The 22,981-nt window shown below is 39.6% G+C and overlaps 1 protein-coding gene across 5 annotated transcripts in view; it reads right to left on the bottom strand.

Moving 5' to 3' along the window:
• TRIO (trio Rho guanine nucleotide exchange factor) overlaps positions 1 to 22,981 on the bottom strand; it is a 269,555-nt gene that overhangs the window by 126,697 nt on the left and 119,877 nt on the right. For all 5 annotated transcript variants that reach the window (XM_020781274.3, XM_020781278.3, XM_072998502.2 and 2 more), the window contains exons 9-14: positions 19,558 to 19,788; positions 11,125 to 11,247; positions 8,665 to 8,856; positions 4,006 to 4,175; positions 2,954 to 3,128; positions 1,027 to 1,222 (exon numbers count right to left, since the gene is read on the bottom strand). In XM_020781274.3, coding sequence (XP_020636933.3) covers positions 1,027 to 1,222; positions 2,954 to 3,128; positions 4,006 to 4,175; positions 8,665 to 8,856; positions 11,125 to 11,247; positions 19,558 to 19,788 — 1,087 coding nt within the window. The remainder of the gene's footprint in view (positions 1 to 1,026; positions 1,223 to 2,953; positions 3,129 to 4,005; positions 4,176 to 8,664; positions 8,857 to 11,124; positions 11,248 to 19,557; positions 19,789 to 22,981) is intronic.

The following is a 22,981-nucleotide window of genomic DNA, read 5'->3' as shown; positions in this document are numbered from 1 at the left end:
TCACGTAGCCTGGACCCATTCCAATAAAGGTGTTACCCAACAGTAGATTTTCAAGCTTGTTATGGACAGCTATAGTTGTTATTACCCATACAACGCAATGGCTGAGATCCTGAGCTCTGTTTGAGGTAGAGGAAGAAGGCAAGGAGAGGACATTTGTGTGTCTACCTTCTCTGTCTACAATGTCCTGTTCTCTGAAAAAGCTGTTCTGAAGCACTGGGAGCTTTACAGAACAGCATGAGGCAACACAGGGAGGCTATGGTGGGGGGGGGGAAATAAGGATCCAACAAAGACTGCCTCCAGCACGAGGCCTCTGCTGGGTCCTGATTCTGCTGTGAAGAAAAAGGGTCCTCAAGATCATGAAACAGCCAGTTTCCAAAACAGTGTCAAGAACAGGCAATACATGTATGATCCTAATCATCCTTCTACCACATGGAGAAAATGAAAGAATTATGGAAATAATCCCTCTCTCATCCAACGATAAAACACACCATTTTGGCTCAGATTCCAAGAACAGCACAAACTAGTTCTGTCAGCTCACCACTGGTCTAGCCTTGCACTTCTAAGGAGTACATCTCCAAGTGAAACAATGAACTGCACTTGAGCTGGGTGGGATGGCTGGGTGAACAGGAGGTTCAGAAATCATTTGTCATATCTAGGGAGGCTACTGAAAATGTAATCAATGGGTCTCAGTTTCTGTATCTAAGATTTTCAGACTTTTATTGGTTAGTAATTACTAGAACACATGCAGGACACCTTGCTGGCTACAACTGTCCAGTTGCAAAATACTGACTGCGTCTGCTTATTTTAAAAACCAGAGTATTCGTTAATTCATAATAAAATACATTTTGTTAAGAAGATAAATACATATCTATTTTCCCCTTCCAAATAGGACACCTGACATGTCGTAATTCTTTCAGCATTACATTAGATTTAAGATTCAGCGGTGTCCCGGGCACCTTGTGAACTCAGCTTGGATAATCTGTATAAATCCATTATCCTGGTTAAGGTGGGACAAATAGATCTTACCAGAAGCCTGCACTTCATTGACATATTGCAGGAGATCTTGTCCTTGGTGGATGACATCAAAAGTCAGGTTATTCATGGTCAGGGCTTTGTCTGCATGGTGCTGAAGCCTCTGCTCAGCTATTGTGAGATCTTCTGTGTCAAAATCATTCATCTGCTGAGAGAGCTCATCATTCCAAGATTCAAGGTCTGAAATGATCTAAAGCAAAGCAGCAGAAGAAAACGCTTGTCAGCATATGCTACAGAATACAATACAGTCTGAGAGACCAAAGGGACTCAAAATGTATTTAAAAGTGTTGACGGTGTGGTCAAAAATGGTTGTAATCTCCTTTTTTACACCGTGGTGGCAGAAATTAATCTCACAATGAATTACTGTAACTTGAGGCCTTCAGATACATCGGAACAGGATGCTCCTGGGCTGCTGCAGAGAATGAGTGCTTGGGGACAAGAAACTTCCATTCTGAGAAGCAGAAAACAGTCCCTCAGAAGGGAAACTCTGAATGCATATTGTACCATTGTCATTTCAGAGCATCATAGGAGGACTCAACAGGTGTAGTATATGTGAAAAAACCCAATAATGGGAACTATAGGCAAGAGCACTCAGACAAAAAAAATATTAAATAGGAAGTTGCATAGGGTGTATTAGCTCTGCTCCCTTCTGTCATTGCCTTAAACATGTGAAAATGTTGTCTGAAGAGCTAGAGGCTGTTCTGTCTATATAGTCTCTCCATGTGAGCCAGAAGCCTGGGTTCTTATGAAGCTGGTAGGTCAGTAAGAAGCTTTTACATTTGTTAGGTCCTCTGGAATTTCTGAAGTCAAAACAAATTGAATTCAAAGAGGTGGTCTCAGCTTAAACCTGGACCAAACTGTGAATACTAACAATGAAAAGGGATGACAGAGACACTTCTAAATTAACTGCTAAAAGAAAGGAAGTTCCAGTGAGCTTTGTTCCAAAGAATTTGGATGTTTCCACGAAATCTGGATGATTCTTGAGGAAATGTTCAAAGGACACTGTGACCATCAAATGAGAATAGTATACATGTTGATAGCCAGCTGACAACCAAAATGTCAGAAGTATCTACCCCAGAGGAAGTCTCCCTCACACTCACTCCCTGCCTCAAAGACACTGTTCATAAATACAAATGGAAAAGACTGCAGAATGCAATGAATAGCTGATAAAAGATAAATAAGTCATAGATTTGTCTGTTTAGCAGGTAGGACTCAAACTGAGGGACCAGGCCATGAACTCCAGACTCCAATGAATGAGCATCCCTCATACGAAAGGTAAAAGGGCAGACTTAATAGTTACATAGCTGAGATAAGGTCTCTGATGTTATGCAAGGAATAGATATATACTGTTTCAAGTACAAAGCATTAGTCAGAGGCTCAGACTGGTTCTGCAAGTTCATACAAGTATGGCTATAAAGCTTTTGCGTGTCTAATTTACAGCAATCAACATCCACCAATGTTACCTGGGGCTTTCCAACATGTAAACATATAGAATATCACAAATGGTTCAGACCTTATCTCTTAATATAGTGCTAATTATGAGCTCAAAATACACAAGAGGAAGAAGTAGATGAAATAATACAGCAAACAGTGCCTCTCTCACTGTGAGTTCTTCAGTCATTCATTCACACAGCATCTCTCCAAAACAGATAGAGAGGACTGTTGAAAGTTCAGCTTATTTGACAGCAAAATAGATTGGACTATCCTTAGGCCATAACCATCTGCATTAACACTGAGATTACAATGGTTAAATACCCAGGCCTGTCTCACTCTGTGGAAGATTGAGCTAAACCAAATCAATCAGAGGGAACTGACAAATGGCTTCACTGTATTTTTGCTTTCCAAGTGAACCACCATTTTAAATCCAGCTCACCCTTCAGGTGAGTAAAGAGAATAACCAGTGTACACATTGTAGACTTACATCGATGGCATCTCTCTCAAATATTCGCAACTGTAAGAAAAGCTCCAGTTTTATTTTACGCTCCTGGAAAAGCTCCTCCATCTGTGACTGAGCCTCATCCAGCTGCTGAAGGACTGTTTCAATATGATTAATGGAGCTGTTATGGGGGGTCTTGTTACTCGAAATGGCAGAATCCCTATGGAAAAATAAGGGGCACAAACAGAGAAACACAGTCTGAATCGAAGCATATGTACACACCCGCATTCTTCATTCCCTCTATCCTAAAGAAGCTGAAAAGAAATGAGTCAACTTCCACTAGTTTTATGCTGACAATTCTCAAATTCCATTTTTTTTCTCCCTTTGACAACCTCCCACAGCATCTCTTCAGATGAGGAACATCCACTGCACAAGGCCAGTCAAAGTGAGGCAAAAATGCACAATTGCCTCGGTTCCATGAACCCAGTGGAAATCAACTCTCTCACCTGAGAACAGGCTGATTGCATAATATAGAATAAACTCAAACCTTTCCTGCAACTGTGTATTTTAGATGTGTATGCTGGACTGTGCCAAGTATCTTTGAGGGAACCAGTCTCACCAATATTCATCTAGTCACTTAAGAGACTCCACTAGGCTTCCAAGAAGACCAGTAACTATCCCAAAAACACAAAACCAAAACCACAGTCTTATGCCACCTCTACATTATTAGGCATTCATTCGAGAACAACATCACAATCCTCACACCATAAGTACTAAGTGTAGAAAATGACTCTTGCTCTCAGTTCACACAAATTTATATCTAAATGTTATAATCTATAGCAAGCATGAGGTCAGAATTACAAGATGGAAATAGAGAAATAACAGTTCTTTCCCTCTCTCCATGTAATGTATTCAAACTGTGTTTTCTCTCTCACCTCCGCACATTCTCTCTGGCCTCCACCAGAAATGTGAAGGAGTGGAGATAGGAAAGCAGAGAGCTTAAAGGCAACAAGAGGTGACTGACTTCCATGCTATGGAAGGAAGTGGGGGGGGGAGAGAATCTTTCATGAGGCTGACATCTTGAAAGGAAGTTTTACCTCAGCTGTTGTATCAGATCCTCGCCTTCCTTGATAACATTCACTGTCACTTGAAGAGTGGTCTGCTGCTGCTGGCCAAACCTTTTGATCAGCTCCTGCACAGCCTCCACCGACTCCGCATAGACATCATCCAGCAGTTCCTTCTGCAGCTCTTCCAGCCATGTCCACAGCTGGGGGGGGGGGGAAGAGAGAACAAAAAAAAATTCAGACTGATCAGGTTGGGAGTTTTGCTTGCCCCTCTGCATTTCCCCCCCCAATATTTTAAAGAAAATTGTTACAATATACATACAATTATTACACAAGTGTGTAACCAAAAGCATCCAAATCCCCAGATCTGTGCCACAGATATAATATTATTCAGATGCTGCATATAAATACAAAGAAGTAATATTTTACATTGCCATTATACACTTAACTATTAAGCCATAATTTTGGAGAAAGAAGTACTCATGTGGTAAGTGGAGTTGATACCGAATTGTAGACCTCTTGCTCAAACCTAAATTAGTGCAACATCTCCCAATGACAGCCAGAAGTCTCTTGTGGCCAGAACCTCAGCTGTTAACTCATTAGATGACTGTAAAGCAAGCCCCTGTTTCTCAACTTGACTTCTCTTTACTGCAGTTTGGGGATTCATATAAGCCTGACTGGCAAACCTTGTAAGCTTATTGTAAGGAGTACAGCCATTAGTCAATAATGGATCACTGGAGCCTCCATATTCATAAGTAATCAACTACATAATTCAAATTGGTGGAGGCTGCAGTTGTTCTCAGACCATGATTTCGGGATCCCAGAAACATCTGGTTGGCTATTGTGCACAAAAAGTATACTGTGTTACCATTTCTTCTAGGATGCGGTTCTTTTTCTGTTCATATTGTAAACACAAAGTTCTTGAAATATCTAAAGCACCACATACACGAGAGTTATTATGGCTCCTGCATAGGTTGTTAGGAGCACACTAAACTTTGCTTCGTGAATAAAATAAACCTTATTGCATGCAATGCCAAGCAACGCAGTAAGCTCTTATGTCATTTCATCAAGACAGGCATACCATCTACAGTTCTACTTCTAGGTTAAGGCAGTCCTGGAATTCTATTCTGAAAACACCCTGCTACTGGCACTGGAAGGTATATTATAATAATAATAATAATAATAATAATAATAATAATAATAATAATAATAATAATAATAATAATAATAATAATAATAATAATAATAATAATAAGGTAATTAAAAAGTTGTTTTCCTATTTTAACATATACACTAATCCCAGTCTTGGATACCATTTTGGGTGAAAGTGCTCTTCTAAAAACAATAATAATAATAATAATGTACTGTCAATTCGATTCTGACTTATGGCCACCCTTTCAGGGTCTTCCAGACTGAGAATACTCAGAAGAGCTTTACCATTCCCTTCTTCTGGTGGGAGCATCTTTGGACTCTGCAGCTTGCCCAAGGCTACACAGGCTGGCTCTATTTGCAGGAACCACAGTGGGGAAACCAACAGCCAACCTCTGGCTCCGCAGCCAGATACCTAAACCACTGAGCTGTCCAGCCAGTTTAAAAACACTGAACTATCCAAAATTAAAAAGAAATCTATTAATCTATTAAGCTCCCTTCTATCTGCCACATATACATATTAGCAAGGCCATATATTAGGACCGCTTGCCTTACTGCTGGAAAAACTGTCGTTGAACTTGGTCAGACTTTCTTCTAAGTATGCTGTCAGGTAGGATCAATCACAAAAACAATATCCAGGTATATTCTCTCCTTGAGCTGACATATGCACTGCAGTCTGATGTGAGCCTACTTAGAAGGAAGCCCTACTGAATTCTGTGAAACTTATTTCCAGGTGTGACCTCCCAATGATTTCTTCCACTGTAAATTCAGGGATACTGTGTGTTGCATAAACAAATTTTTGTGCAGCTCAACTGTGTCTGGTTAAGATGTGGCTACCTTATCATTTTTAAAAAAGATGTCAGATTATGGAAGTTTCCCTTGCTTGGTGGCTGTTTGTGAGTGGTAGCAAGCAGAAGAGGGGATCTGATGGATGATTTTGACTGCTGACGTTGGTATGATCAACATTCAGGCTGACTTTTACTATGTAAAGCTTGGCATCTTTTTTTCCCTTGCTGGCAGGCATGATATTGCAAGCCAATGTTGGGAAAACCCAACAAATATTTGGACATTCACCTCACAAGCTGCTGGAGAGTGTGATATAGTCAGTACCATGCAGAAATATTAAAACACGATCCCCATAGTTCATTCTTTGAAATCTGTATTTCCACTCTTCTGTAGAAGAGCTGACAGAGTTGATTTACACCCTGAACTTGGCACTGTTACACAAACACCTGGCCCAGCTCTTTTTCTAGTTTTTCCCCATCAGAGGAAAGGAAGTAATTTAAAGGCACATTTATATGGCTGACAGTCAGAAAGCTATGAATGAAGACATATGTAGACATTATTCACAAGACTTTTTAAACAACAACAAAAAAACCCCCCAAAAAATCAAACCAAAAAAAGGAGCTAACTATGCATTACTCAGTGACCGGTAATAAGCTACGCTTCGGAAATAGTCTAAAGTTTTGGCCAATAATTCCTGCCGTGAGAATTCTATCTGAGCAACTGTTGCTGTAAACAGTCTCCTTCTGTCTGTTCTTGTCCCAGAGATTCCCTCACTCTTCTCTTAACCAGAGGCACAAGGCCTGGCTAGAGATCTTACAGACTCCTCAGTTCATGATCCATCTGGTTGCGGAAGCCGATTACCATATCTCACCTTTGGGAATGAGGGGATATGTTTACCACTGACATTTCAAGAAACATGTGTTCTTCTGAAGCTGTGAACACTGGAAGACAAGAGCCCTAAGTGAGGCACCATCCCCTACAATAAAGACAAAGCCAATCCTAGCAAATGAAAACTCTAAGACATGGTATTTATACAGCGTCTTTGTTCAAAGCAGGCCATGTATGTTCAAAGCAGGTAATGCACACACAGCTCAGTTCTATATGCATTTTGGCAGGCTGTGAATTAATTTTCTACACTATCTAATACACATACAGCCAGCCCCAAACATTTTGCTACCTGAGGCTGAGCAGCAAACAGGACTCCTCTCACTTACCCAAATTTTCTTTTGTTCATTTACTGCCCTTCCGTACAAAGAATACAGGGCAATCTCTAATAGAAAAAAGTATCCACAACAGAAAATCTCACACTGTGATTCAGGATCTATCCCCAAGACATTTTTTGTCTCAGGCATAGAAGCAACAGGAGTCGTTTTCCTACTTAATTCAAATATATATAGTACACAAAGCTAGCCAAGTTATTTCAACATAGACAGCAGAAACTCTCACAACCACCGACTGGCAGGCAAAATATTTGAACAAAAATACACACGCACACCCAAACTACAGTTTGCTGTCATTTCACCAAACCTTCTTCCTGAGGCACCTGCCTCATTCTGCTGAGCAATGGGACCAGCCCTGACGATAGCAGTATCCCATACACTTTTCATGGAAAGAAAAGCAGATTACTCTGTCTGTCATTCCAACTATTTCCTTGCAATATGTTGAGACAGACAGACTGGTCCTAGATCACTCTCTGAACCTCAGAGTTATACACAGATTTCAGCCCCTTTGATCCACCTCGTAATACAGCAATCACAGTCTGTCCAAGACTAACAGAAGCAACATTTTGCGGTTGTTCAGATTCAGTTGTCTCTCTACAGTTCCTCGATTTGATAAAACATTTTGTTGACACCCTATGGAATATTACCACAATTGAAATTATGAACACATTTGGAAATGAGGCAGTGAGGGGAAGAAGAAGTGCATTTCTCTGCATTGAGTAGCATCTGGGAAAAGCTAGGCATCATTCCAACATGTGTGTTGACTTCCCAGATTTATGAATCACTTTTAATTGCATCCTCCATCAAAGCCTCTCCTCCCATTTTAATTCTTAAAGGTCTGTTCAAGTAGCACATTTTTAATCTTTTGTTTTAAGATATTTCTGGTTGGTATTATGCATGGTTAGAGATGTTCAGAAGTGCATGGACACGTTTCAATCAATTCCTTCCTGCTGGAATTCACTACAAATACTTTCAAAAACTGCCATACTTTTGAACAAAAAAGGTCCACATTGGTTGCTACATACTGTAGCTACCTATTTTGGAAATGCCCAATTGGTTTATATATGTTACACCCAAATCCTGCACTTTCATCTCATCGTTCTTAAGATGTTGGCTAGAATTCCACTTACAAGTTCATGTAAGGTTTGTAGAACGTGGGATGTGGTGGCGCTGTGGGTTAAACCGCAGAAGCCTCTGTGCTGCAAGGTCAGAAATACAGCAGTCGTAACTGAATCCACGTGATGGAGTCAGCTCCCATTGCTTGTCCCAGCTCCTGCCAACCTAGCAGTACTAAAGCATGTAAGTGCGATAGATAGTTACCACCACGGTGGGAAGGTAACGGTGTTCTGTGTCTAGTTGCACTGGCCATGGAAACTGTCTATGGACAAATGCTGGCTCTACGGCTTGGAGACAGGGATGAGCACCACGCCCTAGAGTTGGACACAACTGGACTAAATGTCAAGGGGAACCTTTACCTAAGGTTTGTAGAACCAGAACTATTATTGGCTTTTATTCTTTGTTATTGTTCTTAACTTACTTCTTTAACATGGGTGTGAAAAGACACAGACATGTCCAGGAGGATCTTGCGTTGTTCTACCCGTCGAACAAAATCCTGTATACGGTCTTCCAGCTGATGGGCTGCTTGATAAATCTCTTCAGGATCACACTCTCCCGTCTGCGCCAGCTGCTCAGCTGCTTCTAGCAATTTGTCTGCATTGGTATATGTATTCTGTAAGAAAAACAGGAGAGGGAACAATTACAAAGGTGAATGACAGCAAAGATATTAAATGTGCGCTGTAAAGTTACAAGACACCTATAGGAGAATATTTGCTCCATAGCTACTGACCTGTTGAAATCTGTCATTTTAACTAATATTGAGATTGCTAACTTTGTTTAATCCTTCTAACTTCTTACTCCTGCTGTTGGAAAAACAGATTAATTTCTACCTAGAACACAAGTCTAGGTTGCTAGTAATTATATATGTGAATTGAGTGTGTAGTGCTACACCATGATTTAGTACTATATGTTTAGATTTGAAAGTCTTGAGCACTTATGCTCCCCTGCAACCCTACCTGGCCAGGAGAAGGATTTTACCCACATTTATTCTCTCCTAATCTCACCACATTGTGTGAACTAGGAATTATGGTTTATCAAAAAAAATCATGATTAGTAAAATAAAAGTTGACTCAAAACCCACAATTTGCAGCTGATTAGTTCTAAAACCAATCAGAATTAGTGATGAACCTTAATGTCTTCTTTGCAAGCAATGGGCCAAAATTAGCAAAAACTGAAAAGAAACACAAGCAAATCCCTTTCTTACTCATACAGGAGGATGGATGGTGAGCACACAAGCCATTTGGTTTATATGAATTTATGTGTACAGTAGCTATGACATAGTTTAGCACTATTTGTGAATGAATTCAATATATATTAGATATGCTGGAGGAAAACAAACACAGGCCAGAATCCTGTTATATAATTATGCTGACATAACACCAATGGTTTAATTTCAGTAGGGAATCATTGCAAGTTAGGAAGCCAAAGTAGGCAGTGTTTAGTGCATACCAAATCTTACAAATGGTGCGCAACTGGAAATGCCCACAGGGCAGCAAGCTACACTACAGTGGTACCTTGACTTAAGAACTTAATCTGTATTGGGACTGCGTTCTTAAGTAGAAACGTTCTTAAGTTGAAGCACCATTTCCCATAGGAATGCATTGAAAACCATTTAATCCGTATCTGCTGTTTTTCGTTCTTAAGTCAAGGCGCTGTTCTTAAGTCGAAGCATTAGTTCCCATAGGAACTAATGCAAAGCCGGTTAATCTGTATCTATCACTGGGGGTGAATTTTTTTCTTCTTCTTTTGACCTAAGGTGAACTTAGGTCAAAAAAACGGCAGGAAAGGTTTTTCTTTTCCTTTTCTTTTTTGGGTTCTTAAGTCGAGGCTCCGTTCTCAAGTCGAAGCAACTTTTTACGAACGGAGCTGTTCTCAACTCAAATCGTTCTTATGTAGGGACATTCTCAAGTCGAGGTACCACTGTACTGGTGCTATGTTGGCAGGTGTAACTGGCAAGATTCCAGCCAGAGATAGTCAAGACACATGCTTTCTGTAAAAAAGAAAAGAAAAAAAGACTGCAGCATTCCATAATGATTTGCACTTGCTGATGGGATATTGCAGCTCTAACTACAACACGCATCTCTCACAGCACCATCTCTGAAGCAGTCTTCTGAACAGTTAGTTCATGCATTCAGCTATCAATGATCCTCAATAGTAACCTAGTATCATGAGATCTAATGATTTATATGCACATATTTATAATCTATTCCCAGGAAAAGAAGAGGCCACAAGCATGGAAAATAAAGTTGCCTGAAAACTTCTATTTGCTTTGTTACTGGGGTTGATTTTACTTTCTTCACCTCTTTCATCTTATTAACCTCAGTTTCCTGTCAAAAGCCAGCAGAATTGTTTTATGTCACACTGATTCAGAAGCTGTTCAGGAACATTACAGCTGTTGCACTACTCTGGCTACAAAATGTCACAAAGGGATGCACAGTTATCTTGGAGATGATCCTAGTATGACGGAGTAGAATTTGACTGTTTCCTGACAGAAACCTATTTGCCTGGTGGCCCAGAAAAAAAACTCCCTGCAAACGCATAATTTGGCACTCTAATCCAGATGCTGCCTGTCACAATCAATCAATCATGTAGAAACTTGTCAGGCCACCGAAAATCAGTATCAAGCCAAAACACTGCATCCTACATCCCTTGCTCAATTCTGTTCAGGGCAGAAAGATAACTCAGAAGTGACCACTGCTCTTTCTTTGTGTGCTAGATTAATTCTTTGTTCTGGTGTATTAATCCTGTACTGAAAAATTCTGCAAATGAAAAAGCCAATGTACAAAATATAAAATCAACCAACCGACCCATTTTGGGTTGGGGGCATAATTCTAAATACAAAATGGCAACAAATGAAGGCAATGGCAGGGATGGTTCCTACCTGTGCCACTTCTTCAAAATCCTCGTGGCGTTTCTGCAGTGCCCTGGCTCGATGTAAGGATTTTCCAACACCTGTGTGCTTGCTAAGGAAAGCTTCTCCATGATTTTCAATCCAATCTAGCACCTGCAAGAAAATAACAACATGAAAAAAAATTCCAACTGCATATTTAGGAAACGCTTCGGATGGTTTCTCCAACTGCTTTAATGAGTAGCACAAAGCAGTTCCAACTCCATAACATGCTGTATACCTCTACCTTTACATTTCTTCCCCATAATATCCCAAAAATGTCGTGGAAATTAGCACAAACACCTATAGACAAATTCAAAGAATATCTAAGGCAGAAAAATCAAGCAAAGCTTTATTCCTACACTGTCAAGTCATTTCCAACTTCTGATAATCTTAATAGAGGTATAATGATAGTAATCTTAGAACTGCAGAGCTGGAAGGGACCCTTTGGATCATCGAGTCCAGGCCCTGTCAAAGAGGCACTGTGGGGCATTGAACTCCCAACCTCTGGTTTCTGATCCTGATACCTAAACTAAAGATGGAAACAAATCAGAAAAATGGTGATTCATTTTGATTCATGATTCATCAAAGTCAATGAATCACAAATCAACAAATTTATGAATTTCTTCCCCGATGAATCAATTCATCAATTCGTTTTGATTTTAAAACCCTATAAAACACCCCCGCCCGGCATCTATAGAAACCAAATTCACAAGGAAGCTTCTCTTGACTCTCCTCTACCAGCCCTGCACGTTTGGTGAAATGTGGGTTTTGGACATCCAAGTTATACACCTACAAGAAGGTCCCCCTTCCGCCAGAAATTTCCTCCCAGGCACCTAGAGACACCAAAATCACAGAAAAGTTTTCCCTGGCTCTCCTCTACAATTCTTCCAAATTTGGTGAAAATTGGGTTTCAGACATCTAAGTTATACACCCATAAAGTGTGTGTCCCCCCCCCCAAGGAAAATGCTCTTAAGAAGCTGGCTTGGGGGTCTTTTGTGGCTGCATAACTCTGACATTTGAAAGCCATCTTCACTAAAACTGGAAGGATTGTAGAGGGGAGCCAAAGGAAGTTTCTCTGCAATTTTGGTGTCTCTAAGTGTGTTGGTGGCTGTTTTATAACCAAACAAATCAACAACTAAAAAAAAATCACTAAAAATTCATTGATTCATGATTCGTGGGGACATTGATTCATATGAATACAAATTAAAGAACTAGCAATTTATGGATGGATTTGGTGATTCATTTTTTAATTCATGCCCATCTCTGACTGCACACAGAATAGCCACTTTGTGGAGGCCACATTAATCTACCCCTGTAGCAGCAGTGGACTTCACAAAGTCAGCTATTTGCCACACAGATGTGTGCCAGTGAAGAAAGTTTGAACAGCCAACCCCATGAAAAATGCCAAACAACTGGGGAGCAATTTAATGTGGCAGCCATCAGATGTGCACTGGACCTCAGACTGTCAAGTCTCCAAGCAAAAGGATGCTTCAAGGAGGATTCGCAATCCAAACACTTCAGATCTCTCTCCTGGGGGCTGGGTGTCACTTCTCTGCTTTCTGAAAATAAAAATTACCCTGTGGAACATGAGCAGAAGTCTTTCCAGGGCCTCAGTCTCTCCTGCACACAGAAGCTAGCAGATGCTCTGGGAAATCTTATAAAACTGGGCAACAAAGCAACAGTGCTCACCCAACATTCTCCCCTACCATGCAACTGTTATTTAGTGCTGAACTGTCCTAGAAAATGGAGGTTCCATTCAGATACCGTGGCTATGTGCCATTAAGAGACCCAGTCTTCCCAGTTATGTCCAACACCCCTTCAAAGCCATTCAAGCCAATGATCATCAGCATGTGTAACAGCAGCAAGCTTGGTAAATTAATTATGGGATATAAATTCTTTCACACATTCTAAGGAAACTACTGGCCAATTCAACAAGGTAACATAGATCCATAATTTTAAGAAAGTAAGTAGGCTTTTTTTCCTCCTGCAAAGCATGCAGAGTCTTATAAATCTACTTTTTAAAACCTTATCTAAAAAGCACCAAACATGCTAAGATGACCAACCACATGTTTATTTGCAATACCACAGAAGTTAGGCATGTGCAACAACAACAAAGGAAATGACAATAATACAAGTGCCGTCTCTCTCTCTCTTTTTCTTTCTTTGTTGTTGCAGCCTTCCCATATAGCCCCATCAGGTTAAGGAACATGAAGGGAAAATACTTCATGGCATCCATGTTAAGTCCAAAGAAAAATCAGCATCACTCCAGCCCTGAATAAGATGATCTAGAGCAGTTAGTAGAAGCACAGCTGCTTCTCTCTCCTCTGCGAAAAGGGACTCCTTCTTCCAAAACTCAATGGAAGAACCTTCTGCTTCAAAATTTTCTAGATCTTAGGAACTTTACAGAAATTTTAAATTATTCCTGCTCAACTACAGCAAATTTATTTCCCCCTTAGAAGCTTCCAGTTCAGGCCTTTATCTCCTGAGATAAAGAAATAGTGTAACTGATGATCCTTACACTTTGTTCTCTAAAGTACATGCTGCTCTATTATCATACACTGTATTTATGTTTTTTTAATTGCTTGCATTTTACCTCCAGCATAACTTAGAGCGTTGCTTAGAAAAAGGTGCCCAAGAAATGGAATAATTATGATAATTATACTTTAAAATATTGATTCAAATGGAGTCACTTGCTAATTAATTTAAGATGTCATTATGCCATAGTTATTAAAAAAATATAACGTTGCATTTCTCTTTTTGGGAAGATGTTGCCATTTATCCATATTAGTAAACTGCTTTTTGGCTTTCAGACTCTGCTACTTTGCTTTCTTCAGAAATTTATCAAGAGACGTGATGGCCATGTTTCCTTTAAAATTCACGCAATTGCCTCCAATCTTCTCCCATGAAAGACGAACTGCTACTTGAGATGCAATCTCAGCTCATATGAAGAAATGTAGGTGTTCAAAAGGCTGTGCCAGTATCTATAGAAGTCAAATGTGAATTTTAGAACATTCTCCAGAATAATCTGCAAATCACAGTCATTTGATAGTTTTTCTGCAAGAGTTCTTGGTAGACATTTCCATGTCAGAAGCATTTCTTGAAGTCATAAAACCTGAAAACCATGGGAGTACAAATTTGTTTTTGTGACTTGAGAAACTATCCCTTCATGCTAGATTTTTAATTTGGAGGGTCTTAATTGTACAATCAGGCAACAACTCTGCTTCCAATTCACTTTAGGCTCCAAAGTTCATACTAATCAGAATCTACTCAGCAACTAAACATTCTAGGACTCAATGCCAACATACACATTACTATACTATTGCAAATGAGGCAGTAATGAAAGCAAGATGTTCCCTGTTCCATAAATTCTCTTCACATGCATCATTCTGGCAAGCGTGAGTGCAAGAGAAGAGCTCTTCCTTAAAAGTGAAGTTTAATTCAAGCCTGTCCAAGTTATATTTTTAAGAATGGCATGCTGTGTACAAGCCAACTTCAACCTTGGAATCTACCAATACAGTGAAGTCTCATTCATCAGACATTCGAATTCTGCTTATACTAGGCAGAGATATTAACCACCCTTCAGGCCCACATTCCTTCTATAGATTTTACTAGAGCAAAAGATGCAAGACCTAGCCACAAGTTGTCAAGTTAGAGGAGAAAGGAAACTCTACCGCTCTCTGCACAATTCTTCAAACATTTCACTGGAAGGCTGAGTAACAGCTATAATTTAAGGACACTGCGCTTACAAGGCTAGTGTAAATGTGTTGAAGCTCATGTTAATCCTTCTCTCAAGAACAATTCTCTCCAGCCTTTCATCATGGCTAAAGTTTTGGTTTAATCCTGGTTTGTACAGGTTCCTCCTGTACTGCAAGTTGCTAACCAAATCAACATTGTGAAGATACTGGGGGTATGTTTGTCTTCACACTGGTCTGAAACCTTCCTGTTTAATCATTCTTCATTGCCTCAGAAGAAGAAGATGCCGTTTTTATAAGCAAGCCCTTCTTATGAGCACTTCCAGAAGCTTGCTTAGTTTTATACTGAAAATCAATTTCATTTGAACGAACATGTTAAGGTTGTTTATCACTAGATTGCTGGGTACATCAGAAGTTTAGAAACTGAGATAGTGTCAAAATAACACTACTTAATCATATATAATGTCTGGCTGTCGATGAGGTTTTTTGGGTGCCAGGTCATATGTCATTCCCAGTTTTTGTTCTGATACAGTGCCTTAGCTGTGGCTAACGTGTTTGGTTTTGTTTTTTTTTTTAACAAGGGGAAATTACAGTGCTTGAATGTTAGGTCTACAAGGGCTCTTGCATTGCTGCAATGCTTAAAATTGTATTATGCTATCTTACAGTTATCCCCGGCATTGATAACATTTCCTCCTTATGTGTGAATTGCCCTAATAACACCAAGCTGGGGGAGATCTAGCGTTCCAGATTTTGTTGGACTGCAACTCTCAACCCAAGATACCAGTCAACCATGAGGGACAACTGGAACTGGAACTCAAAAAAAACATCTGGAGAGCCACACTTACCCATCTTTTATTTGCATGTACACAAAGAGAAAAAATGTGAGAGAACGCATAGACCATCTCCGGCTAACAGGAGCTTATACCAAATCTAGCCATTGGTTCATCCAGTGCAATCCTGCCTACATATATCAGCAGTAGCTCTCTAAACTGTGTAGCTTCAGTCTTCCCCAATCCTGCTACCTGACACTGTATAAAAGACAGCAGGACAAACGTAACCAATGTCTCATTCACACCATATTAAACTTGCTTAAAAGGAATTATGCTTCTAGCTAGATATTTTCAGGAAAGTGATTATCCAAGAGGCTGACAGACTTGATATACTTTCTCTCATTACTCTCATGTTCTATAATTACAGACCAGCAACCCAAAGTTGAATCAGATAAACTGATTTATTTCAAGCATAAGACCAAACCATAATTTCTGCTCAGCACGGATTTGGACTAAGCATAGTTTAGAACAAAAACTATGGTTACAGCTTCCAACTATACATGAAAGCCATTGTTTAAAGCTGCCTATTTACTTCCATTTTCTATCAGTTCTCTAGGCAGTGTCCTCCAGGGGCTGAGCAACAATCATTAACTATAATTTCAGTTCTGTCATAATGGTATCTATGACAATGCCATCTGCAACAAACTGGGTGTATCACATGGGTGGAAGGAACAGTTCCAACAAAATCACAGGTACAGAAATAGATCTCTATTTTACAGAAGCTATGTAGTTTACCATTATAAAGTGGGTTGCATGATTGATTATAACATAGTCCACTAGCCACCAATCCAGCAGACAAGTATGTTACAAACAATCATGCAATCCATGTTATAGTGGTAGACTAAATACATAGCTTCCGTAAAATACATGTCTATATGTATACATGTAGCATTTATACCTGTGATATTTATCCAGATATGGACTTTCTCCCTTTTGGATTGGTTACATTCATGCTCTTGTAATTCTGTGTTCTGACCTCCTCCATGCACAAGGGGAAAGAGATGACAATCCTTTGTTTAATGATTGTACATTAACTAGAGTTCTCTGTTTTGTCCAACTATGAAACTGACATTTATTTAAGCCACGGTACAAAAACCAGGATTCTTTGCCCTTCTAAAAATAAACAAACACTACTCATATAATCCTATCCCTTAATGTGTGACAGAGAAGATTAAGGCAGAACTTTTCTTTTTTATACAAATATAAAATTTGTTCATTAGAGGAATATTCAAATTTGGTAAAACAAAACAAAACACCTGCAGTCTTAAATGGCATAGACTATGTTTTCTCTGAATATGTAACAGTTACAGTATTTGTTTTGGCACTTTTAGGTTTACATCTTGTCTGTCTCATGAGAAATCAGATCTGGGCGTGAACACAATGTTTAATCCCCGACAAGCCCATTCACACTAGCTAATTATGTCGAGCAAATGGTTATTATATAGAAGCTGCCACTTCAATTGCTTTAAAACATACTTTGATTACAAGAGGGATGGGTAACTTCTATAGGATACTGATAATTCACCCCAAGTTTTATGGTGTCTTCAAAAATCTTCTGTCATTTAACTTGCCTAACAATAGGTAGAAGTAGAAATACAAATAATTTAAACATGCAGTGTATTCAAGTGTGGTAGAAATGGTAGCAAATAGTGGCAAACTGTTAACCTAAATGACACATTGGCCCATCAAACAGAGGCAGGAACAACCACATCACTTCAGGTGTCTATATGCCTCTAGAGGTCAGCTTCTGATGGATTTCAGCTACCCTAATTCATCAAATAGTCACTGATGCAGATGACAGGAAGTCACTGCCTTCAACAAGCTGATCTGTGCAGCTCAAATAATATGACAGCAGTGCCACTTTCAAAATTATCTATGTCAATTTTGTGACAAAATAAAATGTGTGTGTGTGTGTCAGGTACAAACACACACAAAGAAACTAAATATGCACAAGAGAAAATGCACAATATAGCAATGAACATATGTACCAAGGGCTCCTGAAATTAAAATTGGCAGCTGTCAGTCAAGAAACACTGGTTACAGTGCAAGGATTTTGCTACTTGCTTGTGAACAGTAAGCTAGAATTCCCAGCAAAAAATGTTGACACTCATTTTTTTAAATTTGGTGGTTCTTTTTCTAGCTAGCCATATCTGGCAGCAGTAGTGGCTACTCCTGCTCAATTTTACTATCAACCAAGTGTGTCCTGTCCATTCTAATTTTCACTAAGGGCCAGGATGCTTCCTTCTAGGAATGGGCATTTCATGTTAAACTAGGAGACACAAAGCAAACCATTAAAAAAAACTTTCATGCAATGTGTTTTTGGAATGATTACTGAATGAGAGCCTTCGGTACACAAAAGACTCACAAAAAGGGATACTCGAAAGACTCACAAAAAGGGATACCTGAAACCAAAAGGGATACCTGAAAGTTTTGTGGTCCCTCTTTTGTGTAACCTTTCAGTGCCCTTTTATTCTTTGCTGTCAAACTGCCTTATAAATATTTCACTGAACAGCATTGCAAGGGCTATCAGCGGTCATTCAACCAGAATATCTGGAAAGGAATCGGGAATTCTGAAACTGGAAAATGGCCTGGAAACTAGTGTTTAGTCATTCTTTGTGGTGAGCTCCTGGTGCTCTCCATTTTGGACCGCTTCCTGCCTCCATCTTGGATCCTTTCCTTTTTGGCCTCTTTTTCCTTGAGGTGGAGATCTTCCCTCCCCAGATTTCTTTGGCTCATTTTTTCTGCTATCAGACAACCTGCCTGTACCAGCATGCCTCCTTGAGATAATTTTATTCCTTCCCCTTATTTCCTCGGGATTATTTTCCTTTATGGGTCGCTTCCCCCCCCCCTCCCCGGTTAGTCTTGTACTTCCTTGGATTATTTTTTCTGTTGCATGGCCTGCTTGCTGCTCTCAAACAAGAAAACACAAACATCAAGTGGAGAGAAGAAAAGAAGTCTTCCCATGTTGTAGGAATTTTAGTTGGGGTGCAGAGGGCGTCAACTGTATTTTTTTAAACTTTGTTTCCTGGCTTTTCTTGGTTTTTGGAAGAGTGACTGTGTGTGTGTGTGCTTTTTATTTTTCCTACTGTCCCTCTCTCTGTGTATATGTATGTGAGAGGGATGCTTTTCCTGTTTGATTTTTTTAAAATTATTTTATAAATTTATTGTGTACTTATTCTGCTAGAAGTGTATATGTTGGTGATGTTTGTGGGAGTTTTGTTTGCTTCTGTGGGGGTGTTTGGGCTGTGTGGTTGGTTAGTTGGTGTTGTTCAGCACAACCTGGAGCATTTTTCTGTTGTTCTTGTGTTGCTGTTGGTGAATATCTTTGTGTTGCTAGGCAACCAGTGCCTAGCTGGCTGCTTCCTTGTCTTTTTTCTATTGTGTTGCTGTGGCCCAATGTTGGGTTGGTGGCACTGAATTCACACAGTTGTTTTGAATATGATAATATAAACAAATGCCTACATAGGTATGATTATGATTTTTCTCACACATGCACTCTTGCCTATTTTTTTAAAATAGACTGATTATCTGTAGCCTTGCCTCTACTTTTTTGGGAGTAGTTTTTAAGGATTCACAAAGATACAGGCAAACCAATCCACCTCCTTACTGGCTGAACTTCAGAAATATTTTCTTTTCTCAACTTCAAGCTCGACATTTCTTTTCAGCTTTCTCTTGCAGTTGGAACAAACCAAGGGCAATAAATGCTTTAATCATACCAAGTGGTGCTTAAGTGACTGAAAGGCTATCAAAGTGGACTAAGAGCTTTTCTTTCCCTTTATTTCTGCTCATCTTCTTAGTAAAAGCCAGTGTATGGAAAGAGAGTGGGTAGTGACTTTAATCTAAAAATACTATGCAAGCATCCATAATACACTATCTTCTAAGACTGGACACTATGAACTGACCTGTTGTACATCTTGCTGAAAGACACAAAGCTGGAGCCGTTGATGTAGGCGGACTTTTCGATGCTGCCAAATGTTTTCAAGCTGCCTCTGGTGATGCAGCACTTCGTGAATAACATCTAGGACATGGTGCACTGCCTTGGAGTAGTTAGCTGAAGCTGTTAGAGAGTCTGAACTTCCAGGAGTCAAAGGCCGTTGCAGTTTGTCGAGTAGAGATTTTCCATCTTGGCTTACCTGTTCAGCAAAAGAGAAATTCAGGTGCTCACTTGCAGATTATGTAATTCCAGTATATGCCACTAGAACTTTGCTTTCTCTTCTCTGACCATGAACCAGTACGTCTCTATCCTAACTACAGAAACCTGGTAGTGGTGAAATCCAAAGGATGGTGTGCAGATTATTTGCTTAAGAAGCAGCCACTGTCATGACATGAAATATGACCTCTAGCAATACTCTTAAGATTCGGGGTTTAGGGTGTCTACAGTGACAGAAGGCAAGAGACTGCAGTGATTATAGCTACGTTGATATTGTTGGCTACTTTTTGTAAAACAACAACAACACTAAAGTTTTGGAAGCTTGGCCATGCACTTCACATAAATCTATTATATCCAATGTAAAAAGTATTTCCTATATACTCTTAAATGATTTATTTCAAAAACTACATGTTATGTTTAAACACTTGCTCTATGAATACAGCTGGCCAATCACAGTACAATATATCCTACTGTGAGGAACAAATGCTGCTGCAGATACTGCACTGCGCTATTGTGGAAAACTGTCATAACTGGCAAATATATTGACTAGTGAGTTACTAGCTATCACTTGCCAGCTATGCATTAGACCAAATCTGACAATCATATCAGTGTCCTCCAGCTGTCACTATATCACTGAACATTAACATTAAAAGGAACAGCCCCCAAAAGTCTCCAGATGGTCAGAGGCTTCTGACTGACTGTATCATCTACTGGTGCTGATAAGACTGCTACCAGCTAGATGCACAACAGTGCTGAAGCAACTTTTTGTTCCCCCTGGTGCTGCAAAGAGGACTTTCACATCAGAAGCAGCTAAACATCAAGATATGTAATAAGGGGAGAGTGCACGTGTACTGAAATGAAGCTGTCCCAACACCAACCCTATTATAGTCAATAGCTGCTATAATCAGCTAGAAGCTTCTGTACACATATAGGCGTTATAATAATAATAATCTCATAACGGTATTGCTGGACGGGACCCTATGGACCATCGAGTCCAGCCCCTGTGGCACAGTGGCGAACTGAACTCCCAACCTCTGGTTCCGTAGCCAGATGCCCAAACTACTGAGGTATTCATAAGGCTTTTTGTTTGAACTAAATCTAAGACATGTGTAACTGATGAATGCTGAGCAACAAATTTTGAAATCTGAAGCTGCCAAGGAATCAAATGTACTCTGATTTCACTGAAAACTTCAATTAGTACCCAGTTCAACTGATCTAAATGCTCACTTCTTAAAAGATGTGCCTTTCTAGTGACTGTGCCTTTAGAAAGACCATAGTGCCTTAGCAAATGTGGTTACTTTGCCCACCTATCTTCAAGGAACAGGCAAATATCAAGCATGCCTGTGGTCAGAGCAGTAATTTTTCACTCAGTAATCAATCCAATGCTTGAGTGAACACATCCTCTGGTTACAATTTATTCACTTTTATTGAACAAGAAGAAAATGTGGTTCCCTTAATCTTCATAGTCCTATTATATATATGTAAAAATTGAGTTCTAATTTCTTTCCTGCTTCATACCTGTGAATGTAATTGGCTCTGTGCTATGACTGCACAAACTTGTCTCCCTCCATTTTGAAGTATGTTCTAGCAGACTTAATAATGAGAGGGTGCATTCCACCCCCACCCCCCCCCAAGATGCTGTCATTTCTTGGGAGTTCTTTTAAGAGAAGAAAAATGCCTTCATATTACATTACTGAATGAGTCAACTCAAATAGTCATTTTATGCTGAGGGAAAATACATGCTCTGTTGCTGGATTATATCACTAAAGACTGAATATAGAGGATTTAGTCTTTGTGTGCTGCAACACACTTAAAAGATGACATTAACATAGAGAAATGTATGTTTGCAGGAAGAATTTTTTAGCATAGCTTTCTCCCAGATATGTTTTTTGTTGAGCACAGAGAAGCATCCAAACACAGTACACTCCACCAGCAGAGAAAAGTGGAACAGCCTATCAAGAGAGGCATTATGCAGGACTGCTGGTCATATGTTTTGTCTCCATGACACTTTTGTTTTGTTTTGTATTTCATTTTAATGCAGACACAAAGCAACCACCAAGTATCAAAGTCCAGTCCTTACTGTGTACTGTATCTTACAGTTGCTAAAACTGTACTTAAAAATAGAACAGCTAGCTCACACATTTGAAATGGATAAAAAGTATACATGGCACTTCTTGCTTGCAGTGTTTTGAAATGTTTATTGTGGAGGAAAATGAGAGTTTTATTTTTAAAGCTATAGCTTTCAGAAAAGCTAATTTTGGAGTATCTAGTGCTTTTTTGCAAAATGGTAGCACCTGTTCATGGCATATAAACTAGTCAGCAATTAATATGGTCTGTGGACTTGTTAAGGCAGCAAAATTCACTCTGTTAGACTCACCTACATAAACAGAGATTAAGGTAAAAGGCTCTTTTAGCCTATCTCACCCAATATCAAAAGGAAAAGCAGCTTGGGAAGAGCCCTTCCTTTAAGCATTTCCTGTCCTGTGAGGACTTGAGGTAGTGCTGGGAGATGGCAGGCAAGAAATGGAAAGTATCTGAAGCGTGTGACTGAATATCTAGTACAGAGGTTGAGGGATTAGGAGGTATGCAGGTGGGCAGACAGAAATTCTTTGTAGGCTGGATGTGATTGCTGCCCATCTCCTTGTTATTTTACTTATATGTCAATCTATTACTTTCACATCTGGGCTTTCTGCCCAATATGGTGCCCAGTGAAATGATCAATATTAAAATGCAAATAATAGTAAAATCTTAATTAAAATATACAACCCCCTTGCTCTCAAGTAGAGAGAAACGTAGAACACTCAATCGCAATTAGAGTAGGCCTATTGAATCAGTTGAGGATGCGGTGAATGAACTCCTTCTTAAATTCCATTGATTCTGTGGTCTTAATCTAGTTGTGACTTACTAAATTTCAGCCCATGTCTTATCCCACAGAAGTGCCTAAATGTCAATGGCCTATCATGGCGTCTTGGTGAAAGGACAAAAAAGAAGAGACCCATCGTAACACCCCTCAGCAAGGAGTTCCAAGTCTCATTTTTATCCTCACCAAATATGCCTCCAATTGGTGGTGGGATCCTTGGATTCTCAAAAGGACTCCTCCAATTCACAGATAGCACAAGGAGCCAACAGATGAAAGGACTGGGTAAGAAGTTCCTACCATTTGTTCCCCATTCAAC

This window comes from Pogona vitticeps, chromosome 4 (assembly GCF_051106095.1).
Source record: "Pogona vitticeps strain Pit_001003342236 chromosome 4, PviZW2.1, whole genome shotgun sequence".
Taxonomy (NCBI): domain Eukaryota; kingdom Metazoa; phylum Chordata; class Lepidosauria; order Squamata; family Agamidae; genus Pogona; species Pogona vitticeps.
The sequence above is the reverse complement of the archived record's forward strand: the minus strand, read 5'-3'. Positions and strand labels throughout refer to the sequence as shown.